The sequence below is a fragment of the Falco peregrinus genome, chromosome 2 (assembly GCF_023634155.1).
Source record: "Falco peregrinus isolate bFalPer1 chromosome 2, bFalPer1.pri, whole genome shotgun sequence".
NCBI lineage: Eukaryota > Metazoa > Chordata > Aves > Falconiformes > Falconidae > Falco > Falco peregrinus.
Genome location: NC_073722.1, coordinates 105646521 through 105663118, shown reverse-complemented (window position 1 = coordinate 105663118; position 16598 = coordinate 105646521). Strand labels below are relative to the sequence as shown.

Sequence of the window (16598 nt, the reverse complement as noted above, 5' to 3'; positions counted from 1 at the left end):
GTCACAGCCCAAGGGAGCTGAGAATCAGGGCAACAGCCACGCCAACCTGCAGTGCCCCAGGGCCCGAGGCTGGTACAGACAGCTAACACATCAGGGGAGATCCTCGGCGCACAGCCCCAGCCCCAGCGTGGGACCCTTGGGAGAAGTATCTCTGTGCAGGCATTGCAGGGATGGAGCCGCACAAAACCTGGGACACCCCAGGACCGACAGAGGTGACAGCACGAGACAGACATGGCCAGGCGCTGGCAGGCAAACCTGGATGTGACACAGCGTGCTGCCAGCCTGGCTGGGACACCAGTGATGGCGTGGAAAGGCAGGCATCTCCATGCTTGACTCACAGGAATCGACAGCCACGGGGGCAGCAGCAAAAGCAAGGCGGATTTTCTGGTGCTTTAGCATCGAAACACTTGTCTGGACAAGTACAACACCCCTGCTCCTTTACGGATGAACTGCCGTGGCTGGTACCACAAGCAACCTTTCTGCAGCACGAGTCTGGATCCAGCAAAAAGTGTAAACAAGTTGGAGGAAGAGAGGCAGGAGCAAGAAAAGCAGATGTTGTTGGGAAAGGAGTTACAGCCTGAAGGTGATGGGTAATGTAGAGAGAGGTCTTAGGCACCAGAGTCACAGACCAAAAGTACTCCCATGGGCTTCTCACAGAAGGGAGAACTCAGTGCCCAGAGAAATACAAGAAACAAAGCTGCAAGCAGAGATGGGAAAGCACATTATTATTCTGTTTTAAGTGCATCCACCCTTGGGACATCATCTCAAACCGCACCTCTGACTCCCCGCTGAAGTAAGGTGATCCCACTCCAGTCACAGATGTGCTGCCTTGAGATTTACCTTCAATCCAGTCCCACCAAAGCCTCACCAAGTTATTCCACAAATTCAAAGCACAGTTTCTGCTGCATTTCTCCATTTGCTGAAGTGTATTATATTTGCAAATAAGTGAATGATTTGGCTGTTTCCAAATGAGCTACATTGCTTTCACAGCACTGTATGCACACTGTGAAACTTTTTTTTAATTGCAAAAATGGCTCAATGCTTTCGTCAACACCTCTCAAGCTCCACAGCACACAGAGCCCTATTATTACTGATATTAAAGGACAGTGCAAAGTACAGATTAGAGATTTATCCTATCTGGTCTGGCTCTGGGCTCACAATAGAAATTTTGTTGGTAGAAGAACCTACATGTGTAATACTTGGCTGAAAACTCAACTCTTGATTTTGTTGTATAAACCTTTAATTTTTATTATGGGTAAAAGAGAAGGGAGAGAGGGCAGACTCCTGGGGAGATTGTATGAATTTCACGATCACCCACTTCCTGGAGGACACTCCTTATTTTTTGCATACGCGCATAAGAACAGACTAGTTATTTAGCACACGAAGTCTATTTTCTTTGCTGCACATCAGCCAACACAGTACACGCCAACTGCGGCAAGAACAACAGATGAAAGCCACAGACACAGTGCTAAGCAACTTGTTCAGCAATGCTCAAACTCGCATGTAAACAAGAGAGATTATGGGTTCCCAAGGCCCTCGCCAGAGAGGAATACAGGGATAGTTTCACCCTGCTGCACTGGGATTTGCATATACTCTCCATTCTGGGAAGCTGACATGTAATACACTGCCATTAGATTTCTCAAATCCCTGTGGAATAAAGGACCAGGGTTAAATAGAACGTTGCAAACATCCTTAATGATTTCAGAAACCTGTAAGGCCTAGGAGACTCTGAAACTGCAATTTCTGAGTGCAGAGCAGGAAATCAGCACAGGATCAGGGCCAAGAAAACATGCTTATGCTTCTTTCAGCCCTGTGTGGCAGAAAGCCTTACTTTCCCTTAGAAGAGCTAATGATTGCAAAATACTCTGTTCCTCTGTCTGTTATGTCCATAACTCATAAAATCATTTTTACAGAAGTTTTCACCCAAAAGGATGCTACAGAATTCACAAGCTTCCCTTGCTAAGCAATACAGACGTGCAAGTGTCCTTTGCTGCTGAAAACAAAAAAAAGTCAGCTCAAATGAAATGTGATAGCTCTTTAACGGTACAGAGCTCTCCCGCTGGATCCAGCTCCAACAGACTCGCCAGTACAGCTCCAGGTTCCATCAGAGGAGTTGCCTGCTTTGGTGGAGGGAGAAGGAAGCATTCATTTTTGACAGACAAATGCTACAGCTGACAAAAAAAAGCCAAAACCAAAACAAACTACTGATGAAATACATAGGACTGGGGCTTGTTCTCTCTGGCAAACCAGGCAAAAAAATCATCGCAACAATACATAAATGAAGGCAACATAGTGACAGATTTCTACAATATGCTATATGCTGTCACTTCTTACCTCCTTGAAACTTGCTTTTCTAGCCCTTCAAAGTTTTGTCTCATTAACTTCCCTGTCACTGTTCTGATTTAAGAATGTCCTTGTTAAAACTAAGACACCTGTAAGCCTTCCCTGGGCACTCTTGCCTCTTACTGGGAAAAACCACGTGATCTTGGCATTCGTTCCATATAAAGTGACAGATGCTGCTGAAGAAAGTATGACAAAACTTCCCATCCTCCTGCAATTCAAAATTCCATCTCCCCAGCTGTAAAAATATAGTTAGGAATAGCAAGAAAAGAACACAAAAGCTAAGGCTGATTTCTTTCAGGTTATGTATTTATGGAATACTTGCTTTGGAACAGAGGTGATCACTGCTCACGGTTTCTATTGTGCTTTCCTGGATATCCTCAAGTCAGCTGCAGATACCACATTAACCAGCTCGGCTCTAGAAATGAGCTGCCAGTTAACTGCTGCTGCACTGACAGCCAGGGAGTTCTGACACATAAGACAGGTCCTACACACACAGGCTTTTTGGACAGCTGATGCAGTTTTACTTTTGGTAACAGAATATTGCATTTGTAAAAAAATACAGATATTTGGCTACCTGAATCAATGTTAAGGTAGATAAAGTTTTGATCTTTAACTCCACGGCAGTGTCAACTTAAGTATGCAAGTGTGTAGGACCAGAAACAGGCCAGAGACTCCAGTATCTGAAACAGCACTAGAACCCACAGCTATATATGGCAGGCAATTAGCATTTACATAGTTAAGCCTCAAGACAATCCATGGCTGGTGCGTCTCACCAACTAGCAAAACAGGTATTTTGCTCTTAGCCTTAGCTGAGCGGATTTGCTGGAAGCAACCTCTGCCTCTCTGTCACACTACCTGCATGCCTCTGTCATGCCCGTCTAACTGCACTTTCAGTTTGTGAAGCTCTTCGATCTCCCGGTTGTGGCGCTCCGTTTTGTGCCGCACCAAAGAGCGGTAGAAGTGAATGGTGAAGACAACAAAAATCAGACCCACTGGGACCATGATGATGGTGGAGACCAGTGCTGACTGCCAACCCGCGTGGCCGCTGGGCTTCTCGACGTTGGTGGTCTCATTTTTCAGGATGGAGCCCACAGGCAGGAATTTTATCCAGCACAGAAGCACGACTTCTGCAAGGAAAAGGAGGATCCCCAAGACAGTGGAGAAGCCCCACGCCAGCTCAATGTAGGGATGCATGCGCTCATGTGGGGACTCGCTGATGGAGTTCAGGTTGTGGATGTTGCTCACTGCTTCCACGTTAGGCAGGATGCAGGTGCTGATGAGAAGGGCAAAGAGATGAACTGCAACCAGCACTGTTGTGCAGGCACTGAAAGCAATCAGCAGCATCTGGGGGTACTTGTACTGCACCTCCAGCTGCACCTCCACCATGGCAACCTGGGGAGAAAGGAACAAAAAGCTTGTCACCATCTGTTAGTTCTCCTCTTTTCAAGGCTTTCATCCAGGAAAGCATCTTTATTCAGGAAGAGCACCTAAGGTCAAGTATACACTCAAGTGCTTTTTGGAATGGCAGCCTACATGGATCATTTCTGTTTCCCATGAAGCCGTACACACAGTCTGCAGCTTGGCCTTCCTGAAGGCTCACGTGCATGGTTCTGCGCTGTAGTTTTCTGAAATAACGTTATCTCTCCTTCCAACCATGAGCCATACGAACTGCATCAAACCAAACACACAACAGAAGGAACTCATTAGACAACAAGTGGAGCTTGGAGGCAGCTGACAGCCTGCTAGCCCGCCTGCCCATCACACGTTCTCCTTCCGCTCATTACTTGCAGCTGCGGTGCAGGAAGTTTCAACTTCAGGCGCATAAAGAAAAGCAAAAGCAAGCAGCTCTTCTGGCCAGCAGCCAGCAAGGTTTCACTACCCCTCCATGGGAAGCATGCAAGCTACTTCACAATTTAAGTTAGTCCATAGTTAAAACAGCTGCCTTCTATTCTCAGAACACTGTATGTTTGTTTTTATTACAAATATGCCCAGATACAAGTTATTTATATCCTCAAATTTCTCCCTTGAGAGCTAATAACCTACTGATACGCTCAGCAGAAGTGGACAGCTACTGACTTACGGGTGTGCTCAACAACTCAGATAGGGTTTCTCAAAACAAGATCTATTATAGAGTAAGTCTCTAAAGCTGTCTATTTCTTATTTAATCAAATAAAGCTTAACAAGCAGAGTAAGTGCAAGAGAGCAGGGAAGTCTTCTGAGATCAGAACTGGAGTCCTACTACAGGGCTGTTAACTGGTTTTGCAGTTAACTTGACCTACCTTGAAGTAAAATAGTATTTGCGTGTGGTGGCATCCCTGAAAGGACTGCAGAAACCTTTTGGTAAGAGAAGCCACAAAAAGAGCTGTCAAGACTATCAAACATTCCTCTCTAGCAGCTTGCTTGGCTCTGCAGCTGCACTTCACGATTTGCACAAATACTACCTTGCCTGGCAGCAGGCAAAACCTCTGGTGATCCCAGACGACCTGCCGCTCAGCTTGCCGAGGACACGTTAAGGAGAGAAGCCGATGCCTGGACACCTGCCTCAGGGCAGTGCCTCTCAAGACCATCATGAGAAGGGCAAAGTCTGAACAAGCAGCTCATTTCTAGGGGGCAGATGGATTTTGCAGAACAGACTCACAATTACTTTATCCAGACTTTGCATGAGACCACCACTAGGCAGCCGTTTCAGGTTCTATAATAATCTGCACCATTCACTCTGGTATTATTTGTTATTAATATTATTTAGGCACTGGAAGATCAGGGGTACACTCATGCTGTCCCTTGGTGGTAGCCCTGAAAAGGATTAAAGGGGATGGAAACAAGTGCCTACGTTGGCATGACTGCTGCCTTACCTGCATTTACTTTGAAACCATCAGCAGCCTGAACAAGGGGATCACAGTCAAGTCTGAACACATTTAGCAGCAACCAAGATGTAACGCATGTGTTTGTGGTGGCATGTGGTCAACCTCTACAAATCCAGATTTTACACCTACCTCCGCTATTTAGGATACCACTATTTAGCAAAAATACTGTGACAGCCCCTGGATGTTCCCAGCCTTTTGTTCCTATTATGAACATGTGGGGTTCTTTTTTGTTTGTTTGTTTTTTAAAGGTTCCTGTTCACAGTTTACAGTAGTTCTTGTATAGCAGAGAAAATAACAATGCAGGAGTGGCTATCTATTGCAAGGTCAATTTAATTAAAGCACAATACACATTGCCTTGTATACGTTCTTTTTGCAATTCCTCTTATATTGATTCCAGGAGATCAGAATTATTCTCTGCGGCCCTTTTCTGTACAACAAATTTGTACAGTGCTGTGATTGTCAGTCACACCCTATCAGCCAGGAAAAGCTGCAGCGATATTGTTCATTATTGGGTGCTGTAACACCCAGAAACATAGTATTCAGCAAGCCGAATCGGAATTGTACCTGCATGTTCAATTTATAGCTTTATATTAAAGCTGAGAGCCTGGCTGATGTCAACATATCAATTTCTACTTGTTATTCTTCGCATGAGCAGCACTTTTCAGCTAATTGGATGTTTCCTCCCAGACTAACCTACTCCCTAGGGCTAGCTTCAGCTGTGCAATGTGATGAATTTTTAACACTGACTGATGGCTCAGTAAGAGGTATTTCAGGGAAAAACATCAACAATCCAGACAGGGAAGCAAGGCAGAAAAACAGTTCATTTAACCCGAACAAGTACTGGAAAGGTGAGTGAGCTGTTATCGTTTACCCTGTACACACTGTCATGTCATTCTCTGACCGGGATAAGAGAAAGAGGACAAGCTGACATAACCCATTTAAAAATCATTAAATATGCTGCTTAGTCTGTAAAACTATTAATATGTCATGTTTGATACAATTATACTTTTCCATGACACAGCCCCCTTTATCTTAACCTCTTCCAGAAGCCAAGGTGTCAAGGGCTTGGCTTTGCATGACACTGAGCACTCTGCCAAGCCGCAGAGTATTCCAGCATAGGCTTAATTTTAAGCTTGAGAATCACCCTGTTGAACTCCACACTCACAGGTTTGCTAAAGGCCCAAGTATTCAGAAAATTTTAGAATTAAATTGCAATTAAATGACATGCAATTATGGCTTGGAGTTTTTTTAGACCAGTATAGCCCAGATTGTCCACAACAAATGTGATGCTCATCTTGAGGAATTTAGACCAGGGTAGATAGTATCGGGCAAAAGGATGACAAATGGCTTAACCATGTTAAATTCACACAGATGGTTTGGCAGCCTGTAAAAACAATCACTCCAGTAGATCTGTTAGGCAGGGTTCTTATTTTTGGTTTGGTTTTGTTTTGTAAATCAAATACATATCCTACAGCAATTAGATGAGTATTGAGAAGACTTATCAGCGGTAATAGCTCTTACTTCCATCAGGAAAATTATTAAGGAGGTTTCCTAAGCTCCCTCAGTCTCCTTCACCTGCAGCCTCCCTGGGGCAAACACAGTACCCCTACAGCCCACCTCCAAAGAGACCTGGCACTGGAAAGGACCCACATTCTCCTGATCTGCCCAATGCTCTGCCAGAAATACCAGAGACAGCACTGAGTAACGAGGAAGGTTCACATTATTCTGCAGCCTGTCCAGAAGGAGCTGGATCAAAGCCACTGCCTGTTGATTAAATATCCATCAGCTTGTAATAATCTTCAGCCAATCTGGAACTGGCTTGAATCAAACATACTGACAGGGAAGTAAATAAAGCAATAGCCAAGCACTGTATGTCATTTGTTTATGTAGCAAAATCCACCCAGGGCTTCAGGGGAACTATTTAAGTAACTTCTCTACTTTCATCAATAGCCAAATAGATGCTCTTATTAGAGAGCAAACATCCATGTAACAAATCTCTGCGTGCCAAATTACCAGCAGAGAACTAACACAGTAGGAATAGATACCTCAGCTTTCACTGGAAGGTCCAGTACGATCAGCTGAGAAAAGCTTGCTATAAAAGAGAATTCTTTATTGCAAAAATTTCAATTCCAACAACTACTGATTTATTATGTTAAGCTGCTGATTGCAATTAACATTACTCATACCTATGTGTTTGCATTTTAAACAGTCTAAAGAGAATAGAAGTAAAATGGTTAATTTTGTGTGTTCACGAAGGACTTCCAGCAACTTTCTGTTGTGCGAGTTGAGAAGGCAGGCTTTGTTTTCAGATATGTGGTTCAGCCCTGCAGTGTGGGTGGGCCACAAGTGCCCCCTCCCCTCCACAGCCCCAAGTCCCAGTGGTGCCAGCAACAGCACACCCCGGCATGGGCACCTGCTTGTGTAACCACGCTGCCTGGGTGGATCAGTTCAGAGCAACACAAAATGTTAATTTAATATTCACGTTGAAGAGAACGGTCACAAATGCCTAACACAGGACTAAGGCAACCCAGAGGCACAAAGGGCAAGCACACGAGCAGCTTTTAGAGTAAGAAAGCTTCTGAGTGAAAGAAGTCTAACAGGAGAGCAATCAATTTTCTCAAAATGAGGAGGTACCTTCTGCCATTTCAGCACACAAGCTTGGTTATAAACCAACATATGCTGTGTGAAAAGTCTGTACAAGCATCGCTTGCATGCAGTCAGCAAGCGGAGAGGAACTGCAAAGCGACCAAGCACCCTCTCTCCCCTGCAGCCTGCTCCCACTTAACTCCCCACTTGCATTTTTCCAGCTTCACTTTGGGTGACCAATTTTGTCATCCCAGACTGTTGTAATGTTACAGATGATTCATGTTCTTGGGGACTGGGGGAGGAAAAAGCAGTGGAAGAAGCTAAACCAAGGAAAGCTATCTGAAAAGTTCTTGAGATCTGTCTCCCCCCCAGTTTCTGAGCTGCAGGATGCAACATCACATCACATCCCACTCACTCAGGTGCTGCCCTCTGCATTCAGCTGACAGACCTCAGGAACAACCAGACCTGCCCATTTCCCGAGCAGGAAACCCCCCAAACAGGTTTCAGTTCTCCATCCCAAAAAGCAAGAACTGGAGGGAAGATGAAGACACTCACACTGACACAGCACTGCCGTGTTTTGCGAACACCACAGCTCACACCAGACCACTGACTGCCTCTGTTTTGTTTATTTGCTCGCTCCCTGACATGGTTTTGACCTGTGCAAATAGCTTCCAGATAACACCCAAACGCTGCATAGAGGAAACCAGGTACTGGGGATTATGCCCAACAGGCAGCACTGACAAAAATATGCCAAGTTTGGCTCCCTACAGTCCTCTGACAGCAGCTCCAAGGCTGCAGGGCCTCTTCTCGCACCTCAGTGTATAACACTATCTCCCCAATCATGCTATGCAAACTTTGCTCTGGCAGACCGTGACCGAAACTCCACCTTATTTTAGACAGCATGACCTGAAAAAAACCCCACACAGGAATTAAGACAATGTTCAGGACCACAGCAACCACAAGGGCCCGGAGGAGCTCCACGCCCAAGTGCAACCTCACACGATCACAGCCAGCAACAACGGCCTCGGAGAGCCCGGATCCTGTATTGTTTAGTACTGCTTACTCGTTGAGCAGTTAGGATCACTTGCAGGTAGGGGATTAGTATTTTTAAAGAGCTGACGTGGAAGTGTGCAGCTTGACTGCCAGGCAGCTCATGTATCCTTGCTGCCTTGAGAGAGCCAGCCTCAAACTTAGCAGCAGCAGCCAAAGAGAAGCCCCCAGGCAGATGCCTCCTGCCTCTTCAGAAAACAACAGTACATCCTGCTTCTCCTCTGGAGGAAAACACCAGATAATAGATGATTTTTTAGAGAAACAAAACATTCATGATCAGAAAGGGTTGCTACAAAATACACATACCATTGCAAATCCAGAGAGCAGAGCAGACGTTCTGCTGGAAGCTTTCAGTTTGGCTCGGCTCAGGTACAGTTTTCTCCATGAAAGGGCTTGAACAGAGTGGTGGTTTGACGTGACCAGCTCCAGATAGCTGCGCCGCACCCAGTCCCGATAATCCATGCCTTTTGTGCCAGGTTCAGAGCAGCAAGCAGGAGTGGAAGGATCCACCGGAACGTTTAATTCAGAACTCATGATGAGAGAAATGCTGAGGGAACAAAACAGTCACGTTGAAAAGGAGGCAGCAGGCAGGAAAAGCATCAACCACTGGAAATGTTATGTTTAAACTAAGTTGCCTTCGGTCAGTAGAAAAATGATGGACCAAATACCATCACACTTGCAAGGCAAAGAACAGAGAAAGACCATCCGTAATTGCTAAAAATGTCCATGAGAACCAGAAAAGATTACACAAGTAAACCCAGGAGCTACTCCAGCAGGAATACAGGAAGGCTGCACAGCATCTGGCTTTTCATTTCGAAGCTGGCATCGTAACTTTCCCCTCTAATTCCTCCTTGCTAATAAAAAATTTTAGATAAAGACACTTTGGCAATAGGGCCCACATCTTACCTTTTGTTTTAAGCTGACAGTTAATTTCACAGCACATCATGGATTGGCTACAAATGCATCCCCTTAGAGCACTGAAGTAATGCCAGCTAGCACGTTCAGGGAGTCACTTTTTGCTTTTTCTTTGCAATTCTTTTTTTTTTCCCCAGTTAAACCATTGCTCATCATAGCTCAGTTCGGACGGGCACAGTTCTTCCCCAATAGTCAGAGCTGAATGCTGTACAGGGTTAACAAATTAACTTCCCAAGCTTCTGCAGTGGGAAGCTGAATTTCCTGAACCACTCACACTCCACTTATCAGCCATATCAGCCCGAGAATCCTGATCCCTTGCTTCCACTGGTGGCTCTTAGCATGAGGAAAGGAAAAGACAATTCCAAGCGGAAAAGCAAGCTGCCTTCCAGGAAGTTTCAGCATCCTCAGATTCAAAAGATTACACTGAAAGATGTAAGAAAGCAGCAAGACTATTTCAGGTGGTGAGTGTCCCAGCCACCAGCAGAGGCAAACGCAAGGTTCAAACCACCTTACACCACAACGTAGCCAGGCTGCTGCCAAACGGCTCCAGTGATCTCCATGCCATCCACAGACACAGAACAGAATTCACCAAATGTTTTGAGCCAAAACTTCTCAACACTGACAAACACCTGAAACTAGATGTTTAAGTCAGCCTTCCAAAGAACAGAAGTCATGATTCTCTGATTAATCCCCACACTCACAATTCTGCCACCGACCACCACGACAGTGGCAGGTAGCAACACCAGAGCTGCACCACACAAGACCCTTCTGGCTCTAAGTACTTACCAGTTCCTAGGAGGAGATGCATGCCCAGAATCACACATGGTGTAGTACTAATTAGTCCCAGTGCCACACCTCAAGGTCACAAGCACCTTGCTGTTCGCTTGAAAGGAGCCCCAGCCCTGCCTGCATCCCCCCCCAGCTCTCCACGTACGTGGACCACACAGTGACAGCTAATAAACCCACGTTCGCTGTGAGATTTGACAAAGTGGCAAAGATAAAAAGGACACCAGCTGCCCACAACACCACACACTATTGCTAAAAAGGAACAAAGCTGTTGGGGGCACAGGAACAAAGATTAGAGTGCAGCAGCAAATAAAGCATTCCAGGTTGTCCATCCCTCCAGAGCATGGTGGGGTTTCAGAGCCCAGCCCCATCAGATATAATAAGAATGGCAGCAAGGGCACAACATGGTGACTTCTGGGCAGCTTTTGATCAGGCCACTAGTACAGCCCCTGAAGGGCTTCAGGATGGCTCCCAAATTGTTCTGGAGTTTTCAAATTATTGAAAAGAAAAGGAAATGAAAGCATAAAAGAACTGCCATGCAATCATAAAACCAAAACCAGAATAACAGGGACAAACCTACCTGCTTGCTCTGTGTTTCCAGTAAAGCCAAGAATCACCTACTTTACAGAAAAAAAAAAAAAAAAATCTCCCCAAGTCTCCTGGGAGGATCGGAGGCAGAAGCATTCTGTGAGCAGCAAAATTACAAAGCTGTTTCCTGTGACAACATCCTGTGTGGATTCTGCAATGTATAGTGTGGGGTGAACTTACTAGCTTTGTCCTTAGCTGGGACACCGACAGCCTCTACCATGCCATTTATTTTCACAAAATACGTAGGAACTTTGGATGTAGGAAACTTGAACCCCTGGGACAAATTCCATTGAAAAGACAAATGAATTCAGAGGTTACAGAGGGAGAGCAAGAGTACCCAATCACATCTGCTTCTTTCCTTAGAAAAATAAGCTAAAAATACCACAAGGATGAATTTTCACTCTGGAGCTGCTTAAGAGATGTTCCCAAATAAGTAAACTACTTCAGAATAAAACCCATAAACACAAACACAGCCCAAACAGGCAGTAACAAGACAGCAAACTCACCTTGCTGGCTACAGACATGGAGGGACTGGGTGGAGGGCTCTGAGGGCTGAAACACAAGACCAAAAAAAGCATCATTTTACATGCACTGGATCTTCAGCAGTTTTACTCTGGAAATACTTTTCAGCCAGTTATCTGCATCAGGGGAAGAGTTATTCTGGCAATCTCATGTTCCTGCCTTGCAACGATAAAGGTTTAGGATGCTTGCTCTTACAGAAGTAACTATCCTACAGGGTTTTACCACACAGAGCTGTTGAGTTTTGGATGGAGAGCCAAGACTTTCCCAGGAGACCTCTTCCTTAGCCTAACAGCCAGCTCTGGCGGAGTCCATGCCAGCTGTGTCTTTACTCACTTCCGTTGCAGCACCGATGCGTTTGACCCTGCTTGGTTTCACACCGCTAAAGACAGAAAGCTCTCTGCCATTACTACCTCATATTGATCTGGTTAATCTGTCCAGTGCTGTCCTTTAGAGCAGCCAGCGTAGCAGGGAAAGCCTTCAGCGCGCCTTACATCTCAGCTGCCCCCGTGCAGTTGCAAGCACACGTGCGGGGATTTCTTCACAGCAAGGGATGAAGCAGAAGCCCGCCAGGGCTGAGATATGCAGATCCCCCCTCCCACTGCCGGCGTGCTCTGAAAATTGCCTGCAGAGCGCTGCCTCAGCAACACTGCCAGCTTCTCTGCCTGGCTTCAGGATGCCGCCCCCCCACCCCCTCAGACCCAGGTTTCTGCTCCACACCCTGAGACTGACCTGTAGACCATGGCTAAGCTTAACCCCAGGCCCTACTACTCCCCCTTCTTCTGCCATTCTGGGCCCCCCAGGCTCATGCCCTCTTTGTTACGGGGAACCCCTTCCCATGTTGCAGCACCCCTGGGATGTCACACCACCCAGTCAGGATGTGAACGGCCCACAGCTGTGACCACCCTCATGGCAGCACACTGCAAGCAGGGCATCCCCTCCTGAGCAGGATGTGACCCCCTTGGCCCACCACCACCACCGCTAGGATCCTACTCACAAGGGCACTGCCTGAACAGGGGCTTTCTCCTCCTGCTTCCCAGCTGCCCCCAGTACACCCCGGGCAGGATGGGACCCGACATAGCAAGGATCTCCCCTCCAACAGCACCCTCAGACAGGGTGTCAGTCCCTCAGGCCAGGACGAGGCCCTCCCCTCCAAAGGCACCCTGAATAGAGGATCCTTCCTAGGCAGGATGTGACCTTTTACCACCGGATCCCTGTGCGGCAATCCCAAGGATCTGCCGCATCTCCTCAGGCAGGACGCGACCCACTCCCTCCCCACAGCTGGGATCCCCCCTTGCCACGGCACCCTGGGTCAGGGACTTCCCCACACCATAAACTGGAGAAGTCTCCCCTACAGCACCCCCAGCGAGAGGATCCCTTTGTCAGTGAGCTCCAAACCACTGCCAGGCAGGATGGGACCCCCCTTCTCCGCCCACAGCAGACCCTTCCCGCTCACCCCACCACCCCCAAAAGGGGACTACCCCCAGCTAGGCAGGATGGGGGTGCCTACCCCTACCCCATCCCCAGCAGGAATTCCTGCAACCTGGGCAAGATGAGGCACGTACCCCCCACCACCACCCCGGACAGGGGAAGCCCCATCCAGGCAGGGTAAAACCAACCCTAGCCCCCGCCCGCAGCACCCCGGGCACGGGATGCCTCTAGCTGGGCAGGATGAGACCCCTCTCCCCCCGGAGCACCCCGGGCAAGAGATGCTCCTATCTATGCAGGACGAGCCCCCCCCCCCCGCCCCAGACACCGCGGGCTGGACGAAGCCCGCTACCCCAGAGCGCGGGAGCCGCCACCCCGGGCAGGATGAGACACACCCCCCCCCCCCCCACCACCACCACCACCACCACCACCACCTCCCAGCCCCCGGGGTAGGGGCCCCCCACCCGGGCAGGATGCGGCGCCCCCGGGGCCGCGGGGGCGGGCCCTGGCTCACCGCGCTGGCTGGCCAGGGGCCGGGCCGGGTCGGGCGCGGCGCCCCGGGAGCGCCCGCCGCCGGCTGCCGAGTGCCGGAGCCGCCTCCGCCGCTGCCACGGCAACGCCGGGCCCCCGCCACGTGACCCGCAGGAAATGGGGGGGCGGGCCGCCGCCCCGCCCGCCGCACGTGACCGCCGCCTCATTGGGCCGTGGCGACGCCAAGCTCCGCCCCTTCGGCAGCGGGGCGGGGCCTGCGGGGGGGCACGGAGGGGGCCGGCTCCCCCGCCGCCTCCCCCTGCGGAGCGCCGGGCACTGGGGGCCGGGGCTGCCCGCCCCCGGCCGGCCCCGCTGGGGGGAGCCGCGGCCTCCGCTCGCCCCCGCACCCCCGGAGGCGGTGTGGGGGCGGTGTGTTGCTACCCGGGGGAATGTACCTAGCGGTTACAGAGGAAGGACATCCCGAGCTGTCCCCAGCGCCTCCGGGGCCGCGGAGCCGTTCCAGCAGCGGGCTGGGATCCTGGGGGCCGCAGCCCTCGGAGCTCCCTCTGTGAACATGCATCTGTAGGAAAAAAAATCACGTCTGCGGCTCCCTAAATTCATGGTCGGGGTGACACCCCACCCCACCCCCCTTCTCCGCTGGTAAAAACGTTATTCGGTCAGGACCTTGCATCTCTAAATCTTTCCACAGAGAAGGTATTGGTGCCGTGGGATGTAAACGTGCTTTTATTACAGGTATTAATTATACAGCAAAAAGTCGCGACTTACATAAGTCAAAAGGCAGTGCCGACTTCGGCCTCCGCCGCCGAGCCGCAGCATCCTCTGGCTGAAGCACAGACAGGGCTCCCTGCGGAAAGGAGGGCGGTGGAAGCCAGACTGCCATCTCCCTGCATTCCTCCTCTATTGACTCAGCAGGAAATCCTGTATAAACCCATCAAAAGAGCAAGGATAGGGACAGACTTAAGTAAAGGAGGAGGGAGTTCCTTCCCTGAAAATGAGATAAAGAAAATGCTGAAAGGCAGTACAACGGGTCAGCTTTATCACACAGTAAGCTTTATCACACGGTAATCCCATCTTCCTGAATTCCCTTCTGCCTGGGGGAGGGAAAAGACAGAGGAAAAGAATTCCTAAAAACTTATTAAAGAGACAAATACATTTGTTATCCCGAGTGTGCTTTTCACCTTCGAGATTATGAATACCTCTGCTTGGTTTCAGCACTAACGCTGCTGTGTTTCGGGCTCCCACACTTGCATGAACACATGTAGAAACGGAACAGCAGCAGACTTTAGCCCCTGAAAAATTAGTCTCCATCAGAGAAAGGAGAGGGACTCCTCTAGAAAAGAATCTAGAGCAAGAATTTAAAATTTAACGTAAGCAGGTCAAACTCATTAGCAGTTTCAAGCCTCGTAAGTTATTACTGCTTTTTCAGTGCCATATTTGGAGCAGGAAGCAATTGTAGAGTTGTTCCTCATTTTACTACACATGGGAGCACATCTCTTTTGTTTTACTCCGTGGATGACGTGTTCCCCGTTTTGAGGTCACAGAGTGCTAGCATTTTGTCTTAACAAAGCAATATCCCTTTAAATGCTCACTCTGAAGTGCCTTTATATTCTCCAGACATAGCACCGACACAAACCACCACAACATGGCATAGTATTTTTCACAATTCATAGCAACACCTACCAAATACAGCTCCTACCGCTACACTCAGCCACCCCAGCAAGAAAGACCGTAAGGCAGATACCACCTTCAGCAACACAGTCTCTTTGCTTTTTCTGGATTTCACCTACAAACTTAGCATTCCTAGAAAATGAAGAGTATAAATAATTCAGCATGCGTAACGATGGCGTCTTAAGGATGCAGGATGAGGCCACACAACCTGAATTTGCTTAGTTCACCAAGATAAACTCAAGCCCACCTTCCTCAAGATAGAGAATTGTGTCCTCATGCAGCAACATCTGCTCTACTTAATGCAAAACAGCACTTATTTATTCAGCTCAAAAGCCTGACAAGCTCAGAGGCAGAACAGTCTTTGTTTATTTGTGAGACTCTCACTTTTTGTCCATCCACAAAAGTCAAGAAACATCACAATCTTTTTCTGGCTCACCCTACCACACAGACATATCAACAGGGTTTACCTGCCCTAAGGGGCATTCAAGTGAAGCAATCCTCATAACTCACCTCTCCACAGGGAAAATGCCAACAACTGCAGAACATCCACTCTGCATCTTCAGCGGCAGAGAATGAAACACCCTCACAACGTACTCTTTAGACCAGCCTCCATGGAGATTAAGCAGAAAAATTCCATGCAGATCACTAATCTGGGGAGGGGGATACTGACCTTACAGCCCAGAAGTTATCCAGCTCTAAAGTCTTTGGGTATGTACAGGGTAACTTAACACAAATGTCACTTGCACTTGATCACATCTGCTTCCCTGCCGCCACGATAATACCACTGAGAAGCCATTACACAAAGCCAGCTCAGATAAAATGCAGGATTTCTGGCAGCACTTTTCAACAAAGGCTAAATCTAAAAAGAGATTCTCCCTTTTTATTATTTTTGCTTTAAATAATTTGGCATAAACAAAGGCTTGAGAAAAAGTAGCACCGCATTCTGGATGCCGAGGTCCTGGGATGAGCATGTCTGAATGATAGCAGGCACTTCTAATAAAGATACACTGAAAAGACAACAACCTAATTTACAAATAAAACAGCCACTGCATATGCTTTCATTTAAGCACCAGTAAGTATATATACGGATGTTATGATTCCCACCAGGGAACCTGCAGTTCAAAGCAGAGAGCTCAAGCAGAGAGAAAGGCAGGTGTCATTACATGAAGCTGAACACAAGCAAAACCATTCCATTCCAAGCTTTTCTGCCACAGGATTTGGAGGCTTAACAGCTGTGGTCTTTTGGAAAAGATATTGTTCCAATCCAAAAGCAAAAATTAAATGAAATGCAGCTACCACCTTTCTCCATATTTGCATGTGCGCCACATCACTTGGTCTTTCTGTCCCTTCCTGCAGCAC

The 16598-nt window shown here is 48.0% G+C and overlaps 1 protein-coding gene across 5 annotated transcripts; it reads right to left on the bottom strand.

Moving 5' to 3' along the window:
* Positions 1-2020: 2020 nt before the first annotated feature.
* Positions 2021-16529, bottom strand: ORAI2 (ORAI calcium release-activated calcium modulator 2). Of its 5 annotated transcripts, none has more exons than XM_055797807.1 (5): positions 14337-16529; positions 14006-14130; positions 11639-11684; positions 9150-9390; positions 2021-3735 (listed from the first exon to the last, which is right to left on the bottom strand). In XM_055797807.1, the coding sequence occupies exons 4-5, from the start codon at positions 9375-9377 to the stop codon at positions 3190-3192; spliced, it is 774 nt and encodes a 257-aa protein (XP_055653782.1). In that variant the 5' UTR covers positions 9378-9390; positions 11639-11684; positions 14006-14130; positions 14337-16529; the 3' UTR covers positions 2021-3189. The 5 variants fall into 5 exon arrangements, with proteins under 5 accessions (XP_055653782.1, XP_055653780.1, XP_055653781.1 ...); XM_055797805.1 differs by lacking the exons at positions 14006-14130; positions 14337-16529 and adding exons at positions 11125-11283; positions 13594-13750; XM_055797806.1 differs by lacking the exons at positions 14006-14130; positions 14337-16529 and adding an exon at positions 13594-13750.
* Positions 16530-16598: the final 69 nt, after the last annotated feature.